Below are 26,680 nucleotides of genomic sequence, written 5' to 3'. Positions count from 1 at the left end.
TTATGTCCTATTTAATTCTTTTAATATATATATACAGAGTTAAATAAGAAAAAAAAGAAGAGAGTAAAGGTATTTTAAGAGGCAAAAAAAGAATGAATGGATGAATATGAGGTTCTAAAGGTAGGGAAAATCTGGCATCATTTTCAAGCTCTTTTTTAAAACAATCATGAAGTATGAACAAAAACCAAATATTCCATGATTTTTTTTTTTTAAAGAAAAAGGGATTTGCATGTGCAAACCATGACTTAATACAAGATAACAGCAAATGGTATATATATATATATTTGGTTGTAAATTATTAATTTTGGATATAATTTGTCGGATCCCAGAAATTCTTCAAGTGCCGTACAGAAGAGGATGGAAGAGGGAGAAGCAAGCATTATTGTAGGTGATGAGGACTACTATAATGGAGGTGATGAGGAAGGAGAAGGAGAAGCAAGCATTATTGTAGGTGGATGGAGCAAATTTAGATTTAAATAGGATATTATATCAAAATTTATACAAAATTTTTCTAAACACATAATAATCCATACATAATCATGAGTTTAGAAAAATCCTTGAAAAAATAATATTTTGTACGAATAAAATAAATATTATCTATTGTTTATTATGTTACTACATTAGAATTAAAATAAGATTTATTTTTATTATTTAAAATATTTATTAAAATTGAGATTACAGTTTATATATCTAAATTAAATTACTCTTTTCACTATAATTTAAATTACTTATTATTATTATTATTATTATTATTATTATTATTATTATAAATACAATTATATATATATTCAACGAAAAATTAAAAAATTGATAAAATCACACATGAGCCTTAACTAACCAACACTTTATTAGCTTTAAATTATTTATTTTTAAGTTACATTTTACTGCTATTTCAATAATATAAAATTAAATTCAACATTTAAAAGTTCAAATTATTATTTATTATTATTTACTTTTTGACTTTAATTATGATTCAATTTTTTCTAATATTTTAATTATTAAAATAAATTAATGAAATAAATTTCATGTAATATTAGAAATTAGTGTAACATAAATACAGTAAGGGCCTACTTGGTCTTTTCAGGTAATAATAAAAGCCTTAGAAAAGGGGACGCGTAAACACGTTGCAGTAAAGTAATAAATTAAAAATATAAAAGGAAAAAAAAAGTTAAGACTTCAGAGGTGGTGACCACTTTTGTACAGTTACATCCATTTCCAGTTTAGCCTTGTGATTTTATTCCATTTATATTATTTATAAAATAAAAGTAATAGTAATTTTAAAATAAAAATTATAGATGTTGAGTTCTAATCTGTTTATTTTTAAAAATATTTCTATAAGATTATACTGAATGGAGTAAAATTATTTAAGTTTTAAAATGATATATACACAGATAAGATGGAAATTATTAAATTAAATTTATTGAAGTTATTATTTTCAAGTTTAAAGTATTAATTAATTTACAAAGCATTTTTTAATAGATTCAACCTTTTTTGAGTTGAGTTATCATATTATTTTCGATTGTATCTTGAATCACACCTCATAAAAGCTCGATTGTATTTGTTGGAAACTTTGACAACATGTATTGTTTGTACGATCTCATGTTCAAACAACAATTAAAATAAATTAGTTTGGAATTGTAAAAGTTCTTGTGTTAGCATGTTTGACTTTTGATTAAACCTCGTTAAACAGTAAATGTAGAGATATTTCATGATCAACATTTTATTTATATGTAAGAATATTTAAAATAACGATTTATAACAATTAAAGTTTAACTTTCAAGCTGCAATTACCGATTATGAAAGAATAGATTAAATTTAAACCAATAATGATATAGAATAAATTGTTGAGTGAAAATTATTCCTGAACAAGGTTCTATAAAAGTAGGTACGTGCCACAACATTATTAGGATACATTTATGCCATTAGGAAATCCATCAATCAAGATTGCACTGTTAGATAATTGATCAAGTAAAACTCATGAATTTGATTCCCCAAAATTTAATCGATAGAATTCCACCAATCACTTTGTTAAGACATCTATTTCAAGAATCTCAATATCTTCCTCCTTTCTCAGGGCCAACATTACCTCCAATGGAGTTCATCAAAATTTATTTCTCCTCCATTGTGTTAATGGCCACACCCTACTATTATATATTATGGTTCTTCCTTGCTCGGCCCTTAATCCCTGGTAAGTTTGGTGCATTATAAGGTGTGTAATGTATTTCTCGTGTAACTACAATTAATTATGGGTAAACTATAAAAATAGTCAATTTTATTTACCTCAGATTATATTTTAGTCATTTACGTCTGAAATGTTACGTTTTAATCACTTATATTATTGTTTTGTTATGAAGTGGTCACTCTACTATTAAACTACATTACCTCCCTAACGACAGTCCTACTTGACAGTCCAAATGGGTTTTAAATGCCAACTTGGATGTCCAGTAGTTGAGATGAAAATATGTTTTTAACTAAATAAATTTAATTTGAACTGTCACGTAAGACATTCAAGTTGGCATTTTAAACCCATTTGAACTGCTACGTAGGACCGCCGTTAGGGAGATAACGGAGCTTAATGGTAGAGTGACCACTTTGTAACAAAACAATAACGTAAGTGACTAAAACGTAGTATTTCAAACATAAGTGACTAAAATGTAATATGAAACAAACAAAAGTGACAATTTTTATAATTTATCCATTAATTATTGGTTTGAGGGATTTAAAAGTAATTTAAAAATGAATAAATATTCATTTACTGTCAAAGTGAGCACAAATAACTGGAATAAAAAGAGTCAAACTGAGTTAGAAAATTAAAATACCCGGTTCTACAAAAATTACAAGCATAATTTTTTTTTTTGTAAAAATTGTAATATGTATAAATAAGTTACTTAAAAATATATTAGAAATTGTGGCACATGGAATGTGTGTGATATGATATGTAATAAAACATGACAACAATAACATAAAATAGGTGATATGTATACAAATATAATACAATGTATTTTTTTTGGAAGTATATAATACAATGTAAATAATTGTGAGAAATGGGTATATTTTCTTTAAATAGATTATGTCATTTCAGTTATGTCGTATATTTGTGACACTAACTCAATAAAAAATTTTAATAATAAAATAAAAACATAACGAGAAATTTAGCCCTAGAGTTTATCTCTTTTATCACTTTGGCCCTGATTTTTTTAATTACTTGGTCTTCAATTTCTAGTTAAATTATTTTTAATAAAAAATTAGTTGAATTGTTAACGTTTTAACAATACTGACTTGATAACTTGTACAATAATTCACGTATAATTCATAAAATAAATATTTTATTTTATTTTCAAATTTATTCATATTAACAATGAATTCACGTCAATCAAAATTTTTCTTAAAAACAAAGTAATTTGATCAAAATTTGATGGTTGAGTGGAACCTGAAAAACAAAGGTAAATTAGGAGTTGAGAGCTGAAAGATGAAAAGATGGAATTTGGAAGTCTGAAATCACATTTATTTAATCACATTAATTAATGGGGCATAAGAAAAAAGGCCCACCGGCAAAGTCGGAATCTAAGAACAAATAGATTAAGAGTAACGATTTTATGAAATGTATCAGTAAAAGTTGGAATCCAACTTCAGTTCAAATTATTTTATGAATGGTCCAGGGTGTGTGTTGAGTCATCATGGATATTTGGGGGCTTGACCACTGACCAATTTTTATGGTCGGTCCCCCTTGGGGTTTTAGGATTCTGGCGACCCTAATATGGAACCATCCTTAGTCAGGGTGCAGCAGGCTAAGGAACCAACTTGGACCACGACTTGTAGGCTTTGTTATGATAGGGGGCTCGATTGATTCAAAGCTATAACCATTTCAGTATTTATTAATGTTGTAATTGTAGTTGAAAAGATGAATCTAGTATTTGGTATTGGTACGTGTTTAATTAAATTAAATTATGGCATATTTATACTAGGTGAAACATATAATTTTAAAAAATTGATATAAACTAAATTTGTTTTTGTTTTTTAATTTATAGCACAAAATCGAAAAAATCTTTTCTATGAGTATTGAATACATTTTAAAATTAAGTTAAAAGTATTTAAAATGTTAAAATATGCTATAAGTTCTTTGTTATAAGCTCCATGACAAATGCTTCGTCCTCAACATCAATAGAACATTATGATACGTTGATAATCGACTTTGTCATAATTCAAGTACAACATATCTAGAGTGATTGCAAGCAACTATTATGATAAGGAAATCAGTCTTGGAAGGTTCAAAACGGTGGGTGAGCAAATTCGGCAAAAGTATCGAGCATCCATCAAACTAGAGAGGACGAAACAAAATCATCTCTAAAATGACATGCAAAAGTAAGACTACATGCATAAACAAGACTAAAAAATGTGATACAAGAACAGAAAAACTTTCTAAAAGTGAAGACTTATTAATTAATAAAATATATAAAAAAATATAAAACTCAAGACAACACATGTTTAAATCGACTCATGAAATCATTTATTATTTTGAAAGTATTTCAAAATAAAAATAGATTAAGAAGTCGACAAATACCACCAACTTTCCAAGAGAAACTGATGGTGGCTAGTGGAGTTTCAACGACAACAGACACCATCATTTGTCCATCAAAACTTGTGAAGACAATAAATATATTCACAAAATAGATTTATAAATTAGAAAGAGAAAACACATGGAGTGAATGAGAAAAAAAAAATGAAAGAGAGGGTTGATGGGAGAGAGAGAGAGAAATGTGAGTGATAGCCTGCCTGAAAGGCTAGCACTGATGTTAGACAAAACAAGGAGAAACACGATTGGAAGAAAAAAACGAAATTTTTTATATGAGATCAATTTTAACTTAATTTAATTACATTATACAACATTTTAATTTTATGATTTCAATTTAATATAATCACATTATACAACAACTAATTTAATTACCATATTATATTTCAGTATTAATGACATCATATCATAATTTCATTTAAATTGATTTAAGAATAAAATATAAATATAACATTTATTTAAAAAAGGAAAAGAAGTAATCTTGTTTTATTTTTTGTTTATTATATATATATATATATATGATAACATACATATGCATATCATATATATACTAAAATAAAATTTTCGAATAATTTTAATAATAATTATTTCTAAACTAATTATAAAATAGTTGTCACCTATTACTAACACATCAGCATGGTTTAATTTTATAACCAAATTACTAGTAAAAATTATAAAAATTAATTAAATTTATAATAATAATTAAATATATAATTAATAAATACAATTAATCCGTATATTAGTTGAAAATAAAATTAATTTAATTAGATAAGACAATAAAACCAATTTTATTGAAAAGATACCTTTCAAGCCGCAAAAACTGGGAAAAAATAATTTCCTTGTTGGCTTTTTTTTTTTAAATTAAGTTGGTAAATCATGATTTTAACTATGGAAATATTTTACATATTTAATGTATTACATTTATTATGAATCTTGTTAAATGTTTTTTGGGCTTAAACTTCATAATTATTTGTCAGAGGAAAAGTTTTTTTTAGTTAGCATTTAATATTTGTTTGAAAACTTTAAAGCTCAAGTTTTAATATGAAAATAATTATCGAGTTCAGTCTCAATATAAGAATAATTATTAAGTTCAAAGACTTAGATAAAAAATTTCAAGCCTCAACGTGAGAACAATTACCTAGTTTAGGTTTTAATATAAAAATAATTATTAAGTTTAAAGACTAACTTGCACAAAAAAAGTTTAAACTCTAATATGAAAATTACTTAAAAAAATTGTTGCCGAGTTTATGCTTAAATTGTAATTTAACCCTTATTTTTAATTTCAAAAGTTGCATCAACAACAATATCAAAACTAAACAGATTAATAAGTATGGTCTAAATTCAAGAGACTAATTGCGATGTTGCTATAAATTTTACTTTCCTCTTCTTATTAAAAAAAAAAAAAAAAGGGACCGAGGTGGGTCACAGTTAGGGCATAGTTAATATGGTTTGGTAGCAAGTCTTTCAAGATGTAGAATAGACCCAAGGCTTCTTTGCAAGAGTTAAAAGGCTCAAATCCACCTCTGCATTGTCTAAGAGAGTGGGTGAAGTCAAAGTCAACTATTGGACCAAATTTATTTACATCCCATATTTTATATTTCTCAAAAAAATCTTTTAAATATTTCCCTCAAAAAATCAAAAGAGAGCCTTATTGAAAATCTGTTTTGAAAAACGATTAATGGTGTGTTTGTTTAAGAAAATGAATTACGAATTTTGTTTTTAATTTTTGCATTTTTGTATTCGTTTTATATAAATTATTTCAATTAACAATAATTTTTAATTTTAAATAATATTCTTAATATTTTATTAAAAATTTTATATTAATATTTATAAATATATAGTAATAAATGTTCTATAATATAAGAAAATTTTGCTATCAATTTCTGGAAAAATCATTTTTCTAAAGAGTGAAACAAACAAGTTCAAATATTTTTCAATTCTTTTCTTGTTTTTATATGTATATAGAGATGCATATCAGATTTTCCGGTAGATATCACTTGTTTGTGTCGTCTTTTTCATCGGTTTTTGGATGATATAGCACTTGTCTTGTTGTATTAAACCTGCTAAAATATCAACCACACCTTTATCTAAACTCATCCAGCTTATATATATTTTCTTTTCTAATTTTCTCAGATATATTGGACAAAGATATCACAAGGATATTTTAAGAATCAAGAGACTATATTACATAATATATACATATATTATTTCATATCATGCCAATCATAGTTTGTACATTCGTGTATAGTCCATAGCACATTCATAAGAGCTAAGGAACAATGATATCGCCCCTCCCCCCTTTTCCTAACCCTGTGAGATGACATACCTTTTTTGCTTATTCTGTGTATGTACGTACTTGCTAACTCTGTCAGAGCTGAGGCCCGAGGTTAATGTTCGAAACACCCACTCTTATTTCCATTCTGCAAATCATTGCTTTTAACATCCGTTTTGTCGTGTGAAAAATGGGATTTCAGCCCTATCCAACACCGGTAATAATCGAGATCCCTGAAGTGGGAGTCAAGAGCCCATGGACAGGTTCTAGGCATTAAACATGATTCAAACATAAAGGCCATTGTATCAGTGATCTTGTGAGGTCCGGCCTCATTTCCACGTGCAACAGTGGCCTGCAAATCAAAAGAGTTGTCAGAACAGACTAGTGATCCTAAGAGCAAGCAGTTCCGAATAATAAACGGGCATTATCAACTAATTAACAGGACTGGGTAGTCTTATTAGCTTTGGGTATTCCTAGCCCTAAAACTTCATGGTAATCGACTACCCGATCAGACAACCCAAAGAACAAAAATGGCATAATGGAAATTGACTTGCGACCTCAATGTTGTGCTCAAGATAATTACCTCATATGTCTTGGTGTCAGGACCATGAGGAGTCATGCAGCTGTGAAGGCTAGCACCACCGGGCAGAAAACCATCAGCTTTTGCCTGAAACCAATACATGGTAGCCAAAATTCTCAATCAGAAAACTTAAGTAAGGCTGATTTTTATTTTCGAAGCCAACATCGATATCAATGGGGATACAACCATATGATCCAGTGTTCCACTAGAAACATGCTTAAACTTTATCAACTAAAAAGAAAATAGCCAGATTGTGATAGGACACACCTCATATCCACCATATATTAGGCCCATAAATTCACTCATGCAATTGCGATGGTAATATGGAGGTCTGAATGTATGTTCAGCAACCAACCATCGGGGAGGGAAAATGACAAAATCAAGCAATGCCACACCCAGTTTATCAGTTGGTGCCGTCAGAACTGCAAGATATTGCTCAAATAAAATGTAGATAATTTAAGTACAATTGACCCCCAAAAGTCTTAGGAGAAGTACTATGTGAAGACAGAGATCATCTAGCAGCCTACCTGTATTTATTGATGGATCACCATGATCGATTAAAACAGTATTGTAAGGGCAGAACTTGCTAAGATCATACTGAATCCAACATTTTCAAGAAAATCAGATCGCTCTAATGGATCATAGTCAAAATCTTATAGTTTTTAATTATTTTAGTTTGAAGGTTGATTGCACCCACCTTATATGGGACATAATTACCATGCCAGGCAACCACATTGAAAGGAGAAAAATCTTGTCTTGCATTGAAAAGTTCTCCTCCAAACTTTTGTATAATAGTAAACCCTGGTCGGGGGCAATCCTCAAACCAGGCTGTGGGAGCAAGGAAGTCCCTTGAAGCAGCAAGACCATTAGCACCTACACAAGATGAAAATCATACGCTAAGGGCATATCTATCCAACATGATCAATAAAGTGGCTTATTGTTAACGGTACACGGACAACAAAATATTATACTTCATTCACTCATAGGCCACATTTGAAAAAGAGATTAGGTACCTATAGGACCAAGATCAGGAAGTTGAAAATGGGTACCAAAAACTTCAGCAACATAACCACGTGATGGGCCATCAGGCAAATCTACAACAAAGCGGAAGCCTTGGGGTAAGACAACAATTTCACCAGGAGATACCTGCAATCTTCCGCATTCAGTAGTGATCCATAGCCCTGTAATCAGAAACACGGTTCTTTAGTATGCATATTCCTTTGTGACAAAAAGAGTTTTAAGTTAACCAGTACTGCATGTAATCTTTGCTCATAAATGAATAAGAAGTTTTAAAGAAAACACATATCCTGATAAAAGACCTCAAGTTTTCTCAATTATACGAGTAACCATGCCCCAAAAGGAAATCTAAGACTCCAAACAAGCAGAAAATAAACTTTTTTTCAAAGATAAAAGGATTTTAACTTTCAAAGATAAAAGGATTTTAACTTACTTCCTTGCTGGGGAACTACCAAAAAATCACCATCTGCATTGCAGAAGGCACAATTGTCCATTGATTTGTTGGCAGTATACCTACATGTGAGGAAAATTTTATTACCTCCATGCATACCTTTAAGCTAAACAATTGAGCACAACCCGACTCTCCTAGCAAAGGATCAATGCAACAAAAGTTCTTTCTGAATGCATGAAAGAGACACAAGATAGTAATGGGGGTGAAACTCATCTCAACCAAGCACATGAACAATTTGGTGAACATATCGAGCCAAAATTTAAATTGCAAACAGACCCAACTCACATTACATTCGTTTCAGTAATGAAAAAAGTTACTACAGTAACCTGCCCATAATTCTTAGATAGCAGGTGTATTAAGCAGTTATAATCAGATTCATCATTCATGTAAAAAATGAAATGACAACTAAAATACCAATTACATGTGAATAGCAAATCCATGGCGAAGGAATGAGCTGCCAGCTCCACATAGTGTGTATAAACCATCAATAAAATCCGTCGGCGAATCGGGAATATCCACAGGCTTCCACCGGAGCTGAGTCGGGTTTGCTACCGTGTTGGACCCATCAAATTCACTCACAAGCTTTTTGTGACTCGGTTCACGAGGCCAAAACGGCTCGTGAGTAACCGATGGTTTGATTCTATAGAACCAACTATTAACACAAAAAATTCAAAAAAAAAAAAAGAAAAAGAAAGAAGAAGACAAAATCAATAACATGAACGCTAAACAATTTTCCTTTAATCAAAATTTAAAAGAAAATTTAATTTACTAAAAACTCAACCGAATTATCATATACACTGCTAGTCAAATTTTAACACTACTAAACAAATTATTCAAAAATCTGAAAAAAGAAAAGCACCTGCGTTGATTAAGCTTCCGAGGAGAAGTAAAGGAAGTGCCGGAGATCTGCTCAGCATAGAGTCCAAATGGGCAAATAAGAGGACTATTTTGGCCACGTGGCAGAGCTCCTGCGATCGCTTCCGATTCAAAATGATTGCCAAATCCTGAATGATATTCCAAATCATCGGGAAAACGCCCCCAACCTTCGCCTTTTATAACTTCCGCCGCCGGTTTCTCCATCTTTCTCGGTTTTTTTTTTTAAATTTTGCCCCCCTTATTTTGTACGGGTAAATCTATGACAGACAATGAGCTAAATGATGTAAGAGCAAGAGATTGAGATCAAGAGATCGACGTGGCAGTTTCATCGGCTGGAGAGTCGTGCTGTCCTAAGCTACCTTTTTTGTCTTATAATTCAAGAACTGAATGTTAGTCAATTAATTACATATAATTGGCAAAGGTCAATTCCATTAACATCTCAAATTATCCTTCAAATTTTCAATTACTTCCTAGACTTCAAAATGTTTTTGATTCAATCTTTTCATTAGTTTAGTTATTGGTTAAAATATGCCAAAAATCCTTATATTTTTAAAAATTAGAATTTTGTCTTTATCTTTTTATTTTCAAGTATTTAGTTTGTCTATTTTTAAACTTTAAGTCTAACTGTTATCACTTTTAATTTTTTTGTTAAATTTAGACCCATTATAATATTATTATTTTAGTATTTTTGACTATCAAATGAATATTTTTATTTTAAAATGTTACACCAATAAATTTAACAAAAAAAATTAACATTGTTAATAGTTTAACTTGAATTGAAAAAAGAGAGATTAAATTTTTAAAATAAAATACAATGACTACCTTTTATATTTTCAAAGAGTACATAAATTTATGAAATATTTCAAGCTTAGTACTTTGAGGACTCAAATACAATTTTTTAAAATTTGAAGATGAATTTTAAATAATTAAGATATGAGATGCGATCTTTTTCCAACTTTTTATCTTCTATATCGACAAATTTAAAATCGGGTTACAAAAATAGGGGCCCAACAACAAATCCAATTTCCTGACCCGACCCGATCCGACATGTACGCCCCCTCCTAAATCTATGCCCACTTTTTCTTTTTCTTTTTTAAATATCTTATTACAATTTCAAAATCGATGCCACCGATCTCTGCCACTTGATAAAATTTTCCGCATAAATTCAAATCTTTATTCTTTTTCAAGATCCGATAGAAGAACCCGACCTGGTGATCCGAAATGGCGGCGTATAGAGCAGATGATGACTACGACTATTTGTTCAAGCTAGTATTGATCGGAGATTCGGGGGTTGGGAAATCGAACTTGTTGTCGAGATTCACGAAAAACGAGTTTAATCTGGAGTCAAAATCCACAATCGGAGTAGAATTTGCTACCCGAAGTATTCGGGTCGATGATAAGGTCGTTAAGGCCCAGATTTGGGACACCGCTGGACAAGAAAGGTATGGTTTTTTCAAGTTTTTTTATTATATATTTTATCATCTTTTTTTTTAATCATTTTATGAAAATGAAGTCTTCTTTGAGTTGATAGGTCGGATTGGTAGAATGGGTATTTGGGATTTTGTATTTTTGGAGCTGTTTAGTAGCAGAGGAAATGTGGTAGAATTATGTTCAAGTAGTTCTTATCTTATTGCTTGTCTGTTTCTGTATTTTCTTTTTGGATTTTGGGGTAATTTTTGTAACTTTTTAGTGATTTGAGGAAAAGAAGCTGCGTCTAGACTACAGTATTTGGTTTGGTGAAGTAAGTAATGAGATTTACTTTTTCTTTGTTTTGGATTGCTTGGTTGCTAAGAAAATATGGGTGCCAGGTGCCTTCAGAAAATTTCCTTTTAATGTTAAAGCATGTGGTCTTGGCTTTTGGTTATTTAGTGAAAAGTAGATATTTTATTTTCCTTGGATTGCTGTATTTGATGTAAATTTTAAGCATATGCGAAAGGCCAATTGTCTTGATTGGTTAGCTTATATACCATAAGCTACTTAAACCATGTACATTTGGGTCCAAGTGATAATGTTACAGCTTGTTTAACTGATGAAAAGGTGGAATTAAACCTACTGTTTATAGAAGTCCTAGTTGAATCATCAAATATACATCTTTAGAATATAGGTTCATTGAAGAGGATATCATCTGTATCTCCGATCTATAGATCGTTTTACTTTTCGTCATTCATTTTAGAAGGATATGATTGTTATCAGTTCTATATGTTAACCTTGTTCTAGTCTTGAAGTTCTTTACGATGTCCATAAATTTAGGACATTGTTGTAATTAATATCTGTAAACTTTGAAGCTTGGATTTATGTGAAAAACATCACATGCCTTCAGAGGGCATGTTTTCTATTATTCTTTAGCTCTCTGTATCATGCACGAGTCTAAAAAGGGGCTTGTGTTGCATACTTTGATGATTTACGATAGATGCATAGATAATGTTTGGTGCCCGAGTTTCCGGTTGCTGTGCAACTTTTTATTTTAATTGCTCGATCAAAATTTTTTTATTGCCATGACTTAGTCAAGGGGGATCATGATGATATGAACTCGATAGAAGATTCTGAATTGCCTAGTATAAGAAATCGATGCCTTTGCTTGAGAGGCATTAAACAAGGCTTGCCCAAAGGTAAGGTTTTATTGGTGTGAAAAGGAAATATAAATAGTTCTTCTACCTACATTTAAATTGTGAATGCTTAATATACGGTTTCTGCTACAAATAGATGTATTTTATATGCTTTTTGAGACTTGTTTTCTTGTTATATTCTTCCAAATTAAGATACCGGGCGATTACAAGTGCGTACTACCGAGGAGCTGTCGGTGCATTGCTTGTCTATGATGTCACTCGACACATCACATTTGAGAATGTCGAGAGATGGTTGAAGGAACTACGGGATCACACAGACTCCAATATCGTGATTATGCTTGTCGGTAACAAGGCAGACCTACGACACTTGCGTGCCGTTTCCACTGAGGAAGCTAAGGCCTTTGCCGAGAGAGAGAAAACCTACTTTATGGAGACATCTGCCCTCGAGTCCCTGAATGTAGAGAATGCATTCACTGAAGTACTAACTCAAATATACCATGTGGTAAGTCGAAAAGCACTCGAAGTAGGGGATGATCCCGCAGCATTGCCGAAGGGACAAACCATCAATGTCGGCAAGGACGATGTTTCAGCCCTCAAGAAAATTGGCTGCTGTTCTGCTTAACTGTCAGATGATTTTGAGTGTCAAAGTTCCCCTCAAAATTTTTATCTCATTAAGCGCCCCTAACCCCCAAAAAAAAAAAAACGAAAAGAAAATCCTTACTAGATTTGATATCATTTCCTTTTTCATGGTTCTTTTAGGGTATCTTATTTCCTCATGCAATGTTGCAGTTCATAGTTCTGATGTTGTATTTGATCACTTTAGAATAGTTTGATCAGACAAGGTTTAGTTTTGTACTTTAAAATAATTTTCATTTGTTATGGATGATAAAATTTGAATTACCTAATTATTATTTATCTATTTTTTCCCCAAGACCCGTAATCTTCAAAATTTTGTTAACAATGTAATAACTAATATGCATGCTATCTGAAATGAATGTGTAAATTATATTTATTTCCCCTTTTTTCCTTCTGTCTCGTTTGTTTATTTCCCCCTTTTTTTTCTAACGTTTCTTTTCATTCTTTGTCTTCTGTTTTCTTTCGTCTGTCTTTCTCCTTTTCTTGTCCTCGAAGAAATTTGATAGAAAAGAAGGAAAGAAGAGAGAAGACAGAGAGCAGAAAAGAATCTAGGAGAAAGTCAATAGATTGATCAAAATTCAGATTTGTTTTTCTTGTGTACAACCACCTCCCTTTTTTGGCTGAAATGAAAAGAAACTAACAGCTAACAGTTTCAGCAACTGGTAATACACCTGCCAAAACTCACCGTTTGAAGACTAAAACAAAGCGCACCGGATAACTAAAGAACAAAAAGACCCCTTTAGCTATTTGATTAAACCCACCGTTTTGACCGTAACAATCCTTTCCTACCCATTACTTCCACAACAGACATAACAGAAACTTAAATTCTCTCCCTAACCAGCCACACTTTTTATCCCGTAACACAAATCCATCGCTCCCCACATTTCTTCCCCGATTCTCACACACACACACTCTCTCTCTCCAATTTTTTCCTCTCATTTTTTTCTAGTTTTGGGTAACCAAAGGCCAAAAAAAGAACACACCCTACACTAGAGTGTAGAAGATAGTTTTCGAGCGAGAGAAGCTTGAGGGCATGTTTGGTTAGAGTGAATGGAATAGAGATGCATTAAAATAGAGCTGTAATCAGTAATTTAATTGTTTGATTCAATAGAATGAAATAAAATTGTAGTAATATTTTTGTGTTTGGTTGAATAAAATAAATGTTGTAATAACATAAGGAAAATAACTTAAATGATCAAATTACCTTTAGCATAATTTTTTTGATAGATGATTATTATTATTGTTATTAAATTTTAATAAGATTATTACTAAATATAATTTAATAAAAATAATAATAACAAATAATTTAATCATATTTTAACATAATTATTATTAAATACAATTTAATAACATTCTTAATATAATTATTTTTAAAATATGAATTAATAAAAATCATAATATATAATATTAGAAAAATAATATATAACCTACTTTATTATTTTAAAACGCAATGCATATGTAATGTGTTAAAATATCATTAGCAAAATAAATAATTTAATTATCTTTTAAATTAAAAAGTAAAAGATTAAAAGTAATAAATAGCTCGAGAATTATCTTTTACATCCAAACATAATGTTCATACATTAACTTGCGAATTATCTAGCGGATTATCCAAACATAAAATTTTACGTTCAGGACGCTTTACAATTGTTTGAACTACCTCCAGGAAAGGTTTTTGTTTAGCATTATGTGATTCTTATGTTATGTTTTCTTATCACCAAAAAAAAAAAAAAATTATACTAAATGATACAAACAACCTTGGGATCAATGATTATTGCGAGTAAAAGAAATCTAAGAAGAACAAACAAATAGCCGACAAGAAATTAATCTTTGTTATGAACTTCCTCTGAATTACAATGATTTTAGCATCATTGACATTCATTTGAATGGATTTGATTACACAGGGTAATATGTGAATGTTCAATCTGCTAATGAACAATGTACCAAAGAATCCAAGAGTAAGCGCTGCTGCTCTATGATTTGGGATACCATTCCAATGTGACTTATTATACATCAATGGTGTTCCATGATTATAAAATGACCAAAAAACCAAAAATAAATCAAACCCACTACATTCAACAAACTGTTCTAACTCTGTTACATAAATCAAATACACAAATAGCAGACAATGAACAATTTAACCATAACACCATATGGCATTTAATTTCTCCAAAGTGCTATACAAAACCAAACCTATAGAGACGGTGAACAGTTCCAACCATAACATAAGAAATACTAGTGTACTAGGACTTCACATTTCTTTGAATTCATTGGTAACCTCAACAGCTTTTTGAAGATACACAATTTACTTCTTTCAAGCAGATTAATCATTCTGAGCTTCTCCAGAACCATTACATGGTTCAAGAAATAACTAATCATTTTAAACACATATCTGATTTCATCAACTCTAGAAATTTTGGTCACCTTGACATGAAATGATAAACAAGAAAGTATAGGTAGTGACTTCAATCCTTTTTCACCATCAGCCTAAACTCCCACTCAAAATTAAAAAGAAATGTTAGTCGGTTTGCATGCTGCAATTTTTTTTATGTAATTATTGGTAAATAAATAAGAGCACTTAGAGAACTTTTCATACCAGATCTAGAATAAGGGTCTTTAGATTAGGCACATTATGTAGAAACTCCACAAGCCGCACTCCTTTTCGATAAGGATAGTAACTAAATACCCTTGGAAAAATGAAGTTAAAACTCTACATCAGACCTATGGACCACACAAACTAAAATAAAAGTAACTAAATGCCCTTGGTTAGATATTATGAAATTAAGTAGAGTTAATGGTAAAATAAAAGCAACTAAATACCCTTGTTTTAATATTTTGTTCTCTGCATTTTGGTTGCAACCATTCTTACAAGAAATTAACTGAACCAGTGAAAAAAAAAAAATCAGATGCAATCAATGGTATAAATGAACACCCAAGATTCCAACACCAGGAAACATGTATACTACGAAACATCAATTCTATAGATGCAATTAATGATATAAATGAAACATATAGTAAAAAAAAAAAGTACATATCAAACCTTAGAAAGATCAACAGAGTTCAGAATCAATAATTTAAAGCGAACAAATTACTGTTTTAAGCACACAAAGAACATTAAAGCATTAACAACTCCAGCTAAAATTACATAATTCGACACCATAACATACACAAAACTAAAACGAAGATCTTGTGAATCCGAAATGATAGTAAGTTTAAGTTAGCAGACACCAAATGGAGTTTCTAAACAAGCCAAAGGGCATTAAAACCAAAACCAGACAAAAATAATAAAATACCCAGAAAAAGAAGCAAACCCAAAAATACAAAATAGAAACCCTTCCCGGAAATTAATTAGATAGTGAACGTATAAAAGGCGAGAGAGAGTTTTATTTGAAATCCCCCTTTCATTTTCCACTTAAAACCTATACAGATCTAGGACATTTAAAATTTGGGTTCGAATTAAAACTTACCAGTTCTTCGATCCTGCGAGATAACCCGAAAAATGTTTCACTTTATTTTTTTCAATGGAGTAAGCTATCAATAATTTCCAATTTTGTCAATATATTGAAGAGAAAAAGAGTTAAAGAAGAAGAGAAAATGCAGATTCGGTTCGGAGGGAAAGGGATTAAAAAAAGGTTTAAATTGATAAGTTGGGAATTTGTTGATATTACAGTGGAATGAAGAAGCATGAAAAAGAAAAGGAAAAGATTTTAGACGTGAGAAACAAAGGATAACGGTGAGGGTAAATTTGAAAGCTTAAGCTAATTTGTTACACTAATTCATGACCTGGCATGTAAAGAATGAAAATTTCATTTTTAATTCTATGAGAATTTTTATGAGAATTTTTATGAAAGTATTTCATTTGCTTCTCTTTGATAGAAGTTTTATTTTCTAAGAATTTATCCTAATTTTTAGCCTAATTCTTTTTCTAATGATCGATTCAACCTACTGATAAAAAATATATTCCTTAGTTATATTTTATCTGTAACGCTCTAACTCGTATCCGTTGTCAGAATGGAGTTACGAGATATTACCAATCAATTTACATATAGTATACATTCTCATAAATCATTCAACATAATCACATTGTCCCTTATAAGGGTCTACGAGGCCTTAAACATGTTTTAGAAGTGGTTTGGAACTAAACCGATAACATATGAAAAATTTTGGAAACTTAGAAAAATTTCAACCATACAGGGGTCACATGCCCGTGTGAACAGGCCATGTGCCTCACACGACTCTAGACACGCCCGTGTCTTAGGCCGTGTGGAAACAGGGCATACATACTGACTTGTATCACACGGCAGAGGACATGCTCGTGTGCCAGGCTGTGTGAAAACTGGAGGGTATACTGACTTGGCCACATGGCCAACCACACGTCTGTGTGTCTAGGCCGTGTAACTTACTAACATGATTTCTAAGCATCATCAGGGGACACATGGCCGTATACCATGACCGTGTGTCGCACACGGCTGAGACACACTCCCGTGTCTCTACTCTTTGGACAACAATAGGCCATTTGTAAGGTCAATTTGCCACCCCAACTTCAATGTACCTACACAAGGCAAAATGGTGCCATTTCGTTATACAATTAGGCAACCAAATTCACAATTCATATTATTAAAATTTCATTTATTCCAATTCTCAAATCACTACCATTTACCTAGCCAAATACATGCCAAAACAATGTCAAACAATATGGTTCATTTATCATAATTCACATAACCATTTTAACTTCTATAATGTCTTGGTTACGACCATGCCAAAACAAACCAAAATAAGCCATCACTCATGGCTATATATATATACAAACCAAAATATATACATTTACAAGCCATTTCTAATAACCAAACACACATCAATATTAACATCAATTACAAGCCAAATCTCATAGCTATAATCACAACCAAAATACCACATCTAGCTTATACATGCCATATACCGTAAATGTATAATTCAAAAGTACCAACTTAGATGTTTGATAGTGCGATGATGTTCCCGACGACTCCTGGATCCGAGCTAGCCTTGATTCATTATAAAACATAGAAAATTAACACAAAGTAAGCTTCATAGCTTAGTAAGCTTCATAGCTTAGTAAGCTCGTATGTGAATAACTTAATTTATCGAATAAATGCAAATCAACCAATTACACATGAAAAAACCATATACACATTAACTACAAACCTTTCTCATGTCTCAAAACATGATCAAATACAAACTCATCGAACTTTCACTATTTAATACTCGAATAGGTTCTGCACATACTTGTATCGCCTCGTACTAACCTGTTTCTCAACCACAATCATTCGTTTACCCGTTAAACCATTTGGAATAGAAATCGGATACTCAGGGGTCTCGTATGATAAGTACCTATACCATGGCCCGTAGCCAAATCAATGTAACTTATCCAAAGAATTATTATTATGGCCCAAAGCCAAATCATCCAATATGCATGGCCTGAAGCCAAATAGGTAAAATACGCACCTGAAGTGCTAATATCATGGCCCGAAGCCAACTCAACGAATCACTTATTGACATGTCAATAGTATCCAAAACTATTCTTAAGGTTCAACCAGGCTTTCACACTTTTCGTTTCTATTATCGAATGCATTCATAGAGTCATTTTCACAATTCATACATTATCCATAATCTCGTTTAACAATTTATGCAATATTAAAGCATTTTAACATACATTTATAATGTAATCATCACATACGAACTTACCTCGTATTTTAAATTGACGGATCGGGTCGACTACTCGATAACCTTGCTTTTCCCCCGATCTAAATCTGAATTCTTTCTTTCTTGATCTATATGAATTCAAAATTAACTTATTTATTCATCTACTCATTCAATTAATCCAAAAATACACATTTGAGCATTTTTACACATTAGCCTCTAAACTTTCACATTTAATCAATTTAGTCCCTATTTCACAAATACACAAAATTCACACAATTCAACAAAATCCATGCTTGGCCGAATTATATATAGGTCCCTAGCAGCCCAAAACTTTCATTTATTTAACATTTCAACCACACAATTTGTACATTTCACAAATTAATCCCTTTTTGACATTTTTGTCAAAAATCACTTTACAAAACTAGTTTAACTATTAACAACTATTCAAAATCCATCATCAACCATCAAATTACTCAAGTATTCAACAATGGCAACATGTTAAATCTTTAACAATATTGAAATCTAAGGTACGGGCTAGCTAGAATACAAAGCAACGATCTCAAAAATGTAAAAATCATTAAAAACCGAGCTAAAATCATACCTTAATCTAGCTTTCAAGTGATCGAATGGAAAACCTAATTCCTTGGCTTTCTTCTTGCAAAATTTGGCTAAAAGGGAGAAAGATGGACACAAAATTCATTTTGTTTTGTTTAATTAACCTTATTAGACAAATTACCAAATTAACCTTAATGATAAAACATTTATATCATCCATTTCATGTCCATTAATGTCAACTTACACTAATCATGGACTAATAACATTATAAGGACCTTTGATTTATTAAATCATAGCAATTAAACACCTTTAACAAGTAGAATGCAACTTTTATATTTTACGCAATTTAATCCTTTTTTATCAAATTAACCAACCAATCAATAAAATTAGCTCAAGGAATTTTCACACATATCAAATAACATGCTGTAAATACCGAAAATAATATTAACATAATTTTCTGACATCAGATTTGTGGTTCTAAAACTACTGTTCCGACGTCGAAGAAATTATTTTATTTTTCAATATAAATTTATTTTTTATAAAATAATTATTTGTTTGGATAAATGACTTCAAAATATTTAATAAAACAAATATATAATTAGAAAATTAATAATACGCAACAAATTAAATTTGCAAACACAAGAAAATACAAACATTCTAGAATATTAATACACAAAAATATAAAATTCGAACAACAAATAATACAAACTAAATTAAATTTATAGATACAAGAAAATAAAAACTTTCTAAAAATTAATACGAAAATATAAAATTCGAACAACAAATAATACAGACAAAATTTGATTTACAGATACAAAAATAATACAAAAATTTTGAATAGTAGTTTCTTCACAATTAGTTGTCTTTTGCTTGAATCAGGTCTACGTTGCATTAGTACCCCACCTACAAGTTGTGGAATAAACACTATTGCAGCGTAGATAATGTCCATCTGCATTGGACATCTCGGTTAGCTATCTATGGCATAGAAAGTCATCCAACCTTTGATGGCATAACATTTACGGTTCACATGACAGTATATAATTCAACTCCGAAATTCAGTTATACACTATATGGCCAAAACCCAAAAAATTTCTTCTTGTACTTGGTGTTGGCCATTACATGGCCAAAACCCAATTTTTTTCAAATACTGGTATAAACGTATACTAGTATGATACGGTGTTGGAAAAATTACCCTGATGCTAGCCATTGAAGTCTCAAAATAAATTAAAAAAATCAAAATTTTAAAGCTTGATACAATCATCAGGCAATCATTAGGTCAAATTTCAAAGGGGTGCCGACCATTGGGTATTGGGTTCCCATAACCCAAATTTACTGTTCATTTCAAGTCATTTAGGTAAATGTTTTTAAACTAGAGTCATTTTTGTAAATATTATTTTTTTTGGGACAAATGGGTAAAATAGCCTCAGAGTTATAATGTATTCACAAATCAAACATCTAAATTGAACAATTAGGTACTACGGTTGCATAAGAAATAACCTTCATTCCTTTCCCTTTTCATTCGAATGTACCCACAAAACACCATTAAACTCTACACTTCTTCAATTAAAGCTACGAATAGATGGGTCTTTGATGACTTGTAAATCATTAGTGAGCATTATTATAAATTACCTTGGCGGATACTTCTTATTTTTTGAAAGACATCAACGCGTCAACTATCATTCTGAACCACTAATATCAAGCGGACACCACTATAGTTTTGTTATATGCATATACACTGACTATCATACTCTTAAAATACTAATTATTTTTTATCTAACTAATTGAAGATTCTTCCGAACATTTTTTAATTATTTTTGTTACATATGTACCTCTCTGTAACACTCTATACCCGATCCTAAGCAGGATCTAGGAATAGCGTGTCACTGCCTTAAAATCACTTTCTTGGAAACCATTTCTAGCGTATACCAATTTACTACAATTTAAGTTAGTATGAAACATAAACTATTTGTTATTCGAAGATAAATAAGATTATACACTTTGAAAACCCATAAATATTTTACTGAAACTTCATTGAAATCATAGTTTCATAAGCATAAGTTTAGATACAAAATTTGTTATTCGACTGAGGACATTTTGACACCACCCTCATGGTATGCATAATATAAAATACAATGAGTCTCACGGTAACGATTGTCCTGTGGCATAATCTTTAGAGATTCCTTTACTTCATCAGTAGGCCTGAGAATGAAAGGTAACTAAGTAAGTTCAAAATACTTAGTGACTTTCAGAAGAAAACATTGCAATAGTTACATATAATTTAAGTAAGCCTTTCCAACTCAACAAAGTCACGCAGTTTGCCAATTGGCGCATACCAAACACAAATAGGCTATACATCGGACACTATTCCTTTGGCGTGTATACTATGCCCATGCAATCATACAAACTACTTTCTTTGTGTTAGCCACAAACCCTAGTCCATATACAAAGCCATATCCATTTTTCATTCATTTTCCTTTGTCATGATTTTCCAATCTAGTTTACAATAACACTTGCCCTACCAGAGGCTATACGACCATTTTCATGTATCATGATCTGCATTTTCAATACTCATTTCATTGAAGGCAACGCCATGAATTCATTTCCATGTACCAGACCATGTTATTCATTTTAGAAGCAAGTGATAATGGCTTAAAAAAAAAAAGGTTCTTACATCTTAACATGAATAGACCAAACTAGACTGATAACAACAAGCATTCATCACTTTTGTACAAATATTTCCTCTTTATAGAATATGTATACTTACCTTAAACCAAACCATAAACAAGGGCATTACACATACATGAAGTAAGAAGAAATTCACCAGAAAATGCAGCAAGTTTAAACAGTAGGACTCTTGCCCTTAACTCGAGAATTTTCAGGATTGTCTTGAGTTATAACATAAATAGTTAAACTTACCATACTATATACCGAAAAACTAAACAAATTTGCAAGTAACATAATCACAAAACCCAGATTCAGGAAATTTCCTTCCTTACACTCAAAACTAACGCTTAAGCATGTAGCCCTAAAGTCATGTATGTAACTATGAAAATAACGTAAGGTTCATTGACATTTACCAGGTGCTAAAACAAAGATATAGTTGGATGAGTACAACGAACCCAAATTTTCAAGTAAGTCTTTGATCTTAGGTTTTTCGAGAGAAAAGTGCAGAGAAAGTTTAAGAAGAAAAATGTGAATACAAGAGAACACGTAAAAGCTTACTCAAGAAGCTAATACCAACCTTATACAGATAGACACAAAAGCTAGGTTTAGTGGATAAATCTGATTATCCCACTAACCTCCTCGATTCTTGTGACTAAATGTGAGTCTTATCGACTACGGTAACTTAGTTCTATTCTAACCAATTCCCATTTTTCCAACTAAATTGTTTAACCAGAATAATAAAATAATAATATAATAAACAATTTTATAAAACAGAGGACTTAACATATTCGTCTAACAGCTGGGATGGTGTATACTCTTCAAAAGAGCCCGCCAAACTATCAAGCTCGCCCAAGGGTGCACTCACAGACTTATATACTAAGTCACAATTAATACCTTACCCACTCAAAACATGCTGTAAACACTATACTTCAACAAACAGTAATCGAATCACTAGGACTACACCGGGCAGGATGTTACACTCTTAGCCTAACATACAGAAACCGTTTCTTTCAGACCATATCCTAATACTTGCCCTTATTTCAAAATAGTTTTTTGATAACATTAATCATAGACGGATTCAGTATTATGCAAATTTGAGTACCAACGAACTACTAATCAAATCATACCCTGAACCAATACCACATAACTCATTCTGATAATATACTGCATAGACTAATCAGATGACTTCCATGCCTTTTTACTCCAGAATGCTAGACACTCAAACAATCAATAATCAGACCTTCATATGGTTACAAACGAAGTCATTAGACAACCCAGACAAAACATATTCCAGATAACTCTAATTCACCCATTTCATAACAGAAACAAACTCACATTGTCCAGTTATTAAGTCACAAACAGCTACGAATGTATCCATGTCCAACATTATCAGACTATTATATCGTATAGTTTTATTAACATACAGATGCACAGTTCTTTTAAAAAATTTATTCAATTATTTTACAAACCTTACTCAACCCTTAACCCTGAGCATATATGAATACCTTATCATAGCCATACATTATTTTAGAATCAACAGAATTTATCCATAATTAACCATAAAAACAGACATACACAACTTACCAGACCTACATGATAGATCACGCCACAAAGGCCAAACAGAATAAATTCGAGAAGTGGGTTAAACTATATATTTCAAATATTGTCAGATTGTGCGGTATACCACTACCTATTATTTTAGATTGATATCCTAAATTTACCTCCAAATTTTAGGGTAAATTACACGAAGCTCTGAGTGTGAAACTTAATTTCAGTATAACATTTCATCCTCAGACTGACAGACGATCTGAGTGGGTGATTTAGATACTTGAAAATATGTTGCAATGCTATATTACTGAATTTGAGGGCAACATGATAAATTTCTACCACTAGCTGAGTTTGCATATAATAACAACTATCAAACAAGTATCTTTAGTGAAAGTACTATGGCATCGTCATAGTATGAAAGAGGCTACGTGAGAGCCAGAACAAACTATGATATCACAATATCCTAACATTTTCTCAGATGAATTTCAAAGATAAAATTTCTTAGGAGGAATCAAACCAATATTATATTTATCACTTTATTTAAATTTATTTCAAATTTATCAAGTTAATTGTTATTTTAAATTTGTTAACTTCTCAAGTTTATTTATTTATTTTATCTAACTTAAAAGTAATATTTTGGATTAACCTAGTATTTCAATTTAGTTTTTTTAATATTAGATCATCACATGAATTTTTTTGGAAAATTCTTGTTTTAAGAACTAAAATATATTTTAAATTAATTTGTTTTGTTTGAGAAAATATAGCAATTATAGGATAATTTGATACAATTTAATTTAATTTAATTTATGAACGTTGATACAAATTGTTTTTAATATTCAAATTTTTTAAATTGTATATTTCTAGTACTTTTTTTACAAACAAATGATAATTTTGATTTATAATAGTTATTATGGACGTAAATTACAAATTATTGTAAATAATAATTATTATAAATTTTCGTCCATAACAATTGTTCATAAATAACTAAATTTTAAATATTATAATAATTATTATAATAACTAATTTGTGTTCATAAATAATTTGTATCTATGTTCATAAATAAATATAAAATTATATTAATATAAATAAAAATTAATTTACGTTCATAAATAATTTGTATCTACGTTCCTAAATAAATATATAATTATATTAAGATAAATAAAAAATAATTGTAATATATTGATTTGCCCCATTGATAAAAATTATTAGATAAAAATATATATTAAATGAAAAAATAAAAGAGGGACACTTATTTCAATATAAGCTTGTTATATATGTATATGTGATATTGATGATTAATAAATTAAATTATTTTTGTAATTTTATTAAATAATTTAAGATTAATATTTGATGTATAAATCAATAAAAAATTGAATTTAAATTATTTATCATTTAAATATCCTGAAAGAGGGAGGAATTGATTGACACGAAAGCTTTTCTTGGAAAGAGATCAATAAAGTGAAATTTATTTTATGGCCGACAACAATTTGTGTGTATTGATAAACATGTCAGGAAATGAATGGCGTAGGTAGTCTCAGTGTGGACTTTTAGGTCAGAAATTTTCGAGTCAGATAACCTTTGTTCATCCAAACCAAAGCAAAAAAGATGAGCAAATCAGGCTGCTCAAAGCTTCACATCGCCATGTTTCCGTGGGTTGCATATGGTCATTTCATTCCTTTCCTTCATCTCTCAAATAAGTTGGCTCATAACGGCCATAAAATTTCCTTCATTTTGCCTAAAGGAGTGCAACCAAAGCTGGAAAACAGGAACCAATACCCCAACTTGATTCAATTCGTTCCTCTGGTTATACCCCATGTCGATGGCCTTCCTCCAGGTGCTGAAACTACATCTGTTGTTCCTCTGAACCAACAAAAATACCTTGCTTTTGCAGTAGATCAAACCAGGGACCAAGTTGAAGGCATCCTAGGGGCTTTAAAACCTGATATGGTTTTTTATGATTTACGGTTTTGGATCCCGGACTTGGCTCGCCAACTTGGGATCCACCCATATGCTATGTAGTGGTTTCCTCGATGATCATGTCGTTAGGGTCAAACATCGGACGCTAACCAAAGAAATGACTGTAGAAGAGGTGACGAAATTGCCTCCGATTACCCTTCTTCCTTTGTGAAATTCAAAGTGAAGAAATTCTTTGCTTTGTTGTTTGAGGTCGAGGATTTCGGGAGTGGACTGTCGTTGGGGAACGGATAAGGACTGCTTGTGAGTGGAAGTGATGCCATTGCCTTCAGGACTTGCCGTGAAACCGAGGGACCATTTTGCGACTATGTTGCTCGAGGATATGGGAAGCTTTGTTTTGTTGTCGTGGCCTTGCTTGCTCGAAACAAAGACCCAACAACTTGATGAGAAATGGGTTAGTTGGTTAAGCCGATTCGAGCCAGTTCTGTTGTGTTTTGCTCTTTAGGAAGCAGTGTGTTCTGAAGGACGAGTTCAGGAGTTGGTGCTTGGGTTTGAGCTATGTGGGCTACCATTTTGGTAGCTTTAAAGCCACCCCAAGGATGCTCAACTGCTGAAGAAAAACCGCCCGAGGGATTTCAAGATAGGGTTGGAGGAAGAGGGTTGGTGTATGGAGGTTGGGTTCCACAAGAGCGGCTATTGCACCACCCTAACATCGGGTGTTTCGTTAACCACTGTGGGTATGGAACGATGTGGGAATTTTTGCTTAGTGATCGCCAAGTGGTGTTGATACCGAAATTGGGGATCAAATTTTGAACACCAGTTGATGGCGAATGAGCTCAAGATTGGGGTGGAAGTGGAGAGAGGTAAAACAGGGAGGTTCCAAAGGAGTCATTGAGTGAAGCCATCAAGTTTGTGATGGACAAGGACAATGAAACAACTAATCGATGAAGAGAAACCATGCTAAGCTGAAGCAAATGCTATCTAACAGGGATCTTCAAGAAGGATATATCAACAATTTCATTCAAGCTCTGCAAGATTTGTCAAATATGAAGTCCAAGCCGCAAAACAAAATGATTAAACCCGATGATGTTTGGTAAATAGTTTTGAGGTGTTCTTGCATGTAATGTTCTGCCATGAAAATTGACATCACCGTTATTCTAAACATGTTAAGATTGCTGCTTCTTTCTAAGAGCAAATTTAATTTCCAAACTAACACACAGATCAAGAAACATAGCACTCTGGACCTGCAAATACTCGAGCACATATTCAATATATACGACAAATTCGACATGAAAAAGAAAAATAATGGAGAAGGCAATATTGTTGAAAGTTGAATATAATAGCATGAGAC

General features: G+C 31.3%; 2 protein-coding genes, 1 long non-coding RNA gene and 1 pseudogene across 3 annotated transcripts; 2 read left to right on the top strand and 2 right to left on the bottom strand.

Moving 5' to 3' along the window:
- Positions 1-6,732: 6,732 nt before the first annotated feature.
- Positions 6,733-10,235, bottom strand: LOC108483151 (homogentisate 1,2-dioxygenase). Its single transcript, XM_017786380.2, has 9 exons — positions 9,750-10,235; positions 9,312-9,542; positions 8,873-8,952; positions 8,436-8,603; positions 8,120-8,295; positions 7,950-8,019; positions 7,690-7,844; positions 7,426-7,509; positions 6,733-7,194 (listed from the first exon to the last, which is right to left on the bottom strand). The coding sequence occupies exons 1-9, from the start codon at positions 9,968-9,970 to the stop codon at positions 6,958-6,960; spliced, it is 1,422 nt and encodes a 473-aa protein (XP_017641869.1). The 5' UTR covers positions 9,971-10,235; the 3' UTR covers positions 6,733-6,957.
- Positions 10,236-10,772: 537 nt separating this feature from the next.
- On the top strand, positions 10,773-13,264 carry LOC108483152 (ras-related protein Rab11B). The gene is made up of 2 exons (XM_017786381.2): positions 10,773-11,208; positions 12,526-13,264. Exons 1-2 carry the CDS (start codon positions 10,988-10,990, stop codon positions 12,953-12,955), a joined length of 651 nt encoding a protein of 216 aa, XP_017641870.1. The 5' UTR covers positions 10,773-10,987; the 3' UTR covers positions 12,956-13,264.
- A 1,658-nt stretch (positions 13,265-14,922) lies between these two features.
- Positions 14,923-16,752, bottom strand: LOC108480993 (uncharacterized). Its single transcript, XR_001870735.2, has 4 exons — positions 16,437-16,752; positions 15,790-15,848; positions 15,566-15,656; positions 14,923-15,456 (listed from the first exon to the last, which is right to left on the bottom strand). It is a non-coding gene; the product is annotated as an uncharacterized LOC108480993 (long non-coding RNA).
- Positions 16,753-25,020: 8,268 nt separating this feature from the next.
- On the top strand, positions 25,021-26,277 carry LOC108482133 (UDP-glycosyltransferase 79B8-like; annotated as a pseudogene).
- The last annotated feature ends 403 nt before the right edge of the window (positions 26,278-26,680 follow it).

Source organism: Gossypium arboreum, chromosome 1 (genome assembly GCF_025698485.1).
Source record: "Gossypium arboreum isolate Shixiya-1 chromosome 1, ASM2569848v2, whole genome shotgun sequence".
Taxonomy (NCBI): domain Eukaryota; kingdom Viridiplantae; phylum Streptophyta; class Magnoliopsida; order Malvales; family Malvaceae; genus Gossypium; species Gossypium arboreum.
Note: the sequence above shows the minus strand (reverse complement) of the source record. Positions and strands in the feature narration are given on the sequence as shown.

What these genes read in the sequence shown, in the direction of transcription:
- LOC108483151 (XM_017786380.2), bottom strand. Translation starts at nt 9,970, where the DNA reads ATGGAGAAACCGGCGGCGGAAGTTATAAAAGGCGAAGGTTGGGGGCGT. An exon ending in CGGAAGCTTAATCAACGCAG is followed by an intron (nt 9,543 to 9,749) that starts GTGCTTTTCTTT and finishes TTGTGTTAATAG; the next exon opens with TTGGTTCTATAGAATCAAAC. An exon ending in GGTAGTTCCCCAGCAAGGAA is followed by an intron (nt 8,604 to 8,872) that starts GTAAGTTAAAAT and finishes TTCTGATTACAG; the next exon opens with GGCTATGGATCACTACTGAA.
- LOC108483152 (XM_017786381.2), top strand. Translation starts at nt 10,988, where the DNA reads ATGGCGGCGTATAGAGCAGATGATGACTACGACTATTTGTTCAAGCTA. An exon ending in GACACCGCTGGACAAGAAAG is followed by an intron (nt 11,209 to 12,525) that starts GTATGGTTTTTT and finishes TTCCAAATTAAG; the next exon opens with ATACCGGGCGATTACAAGTG.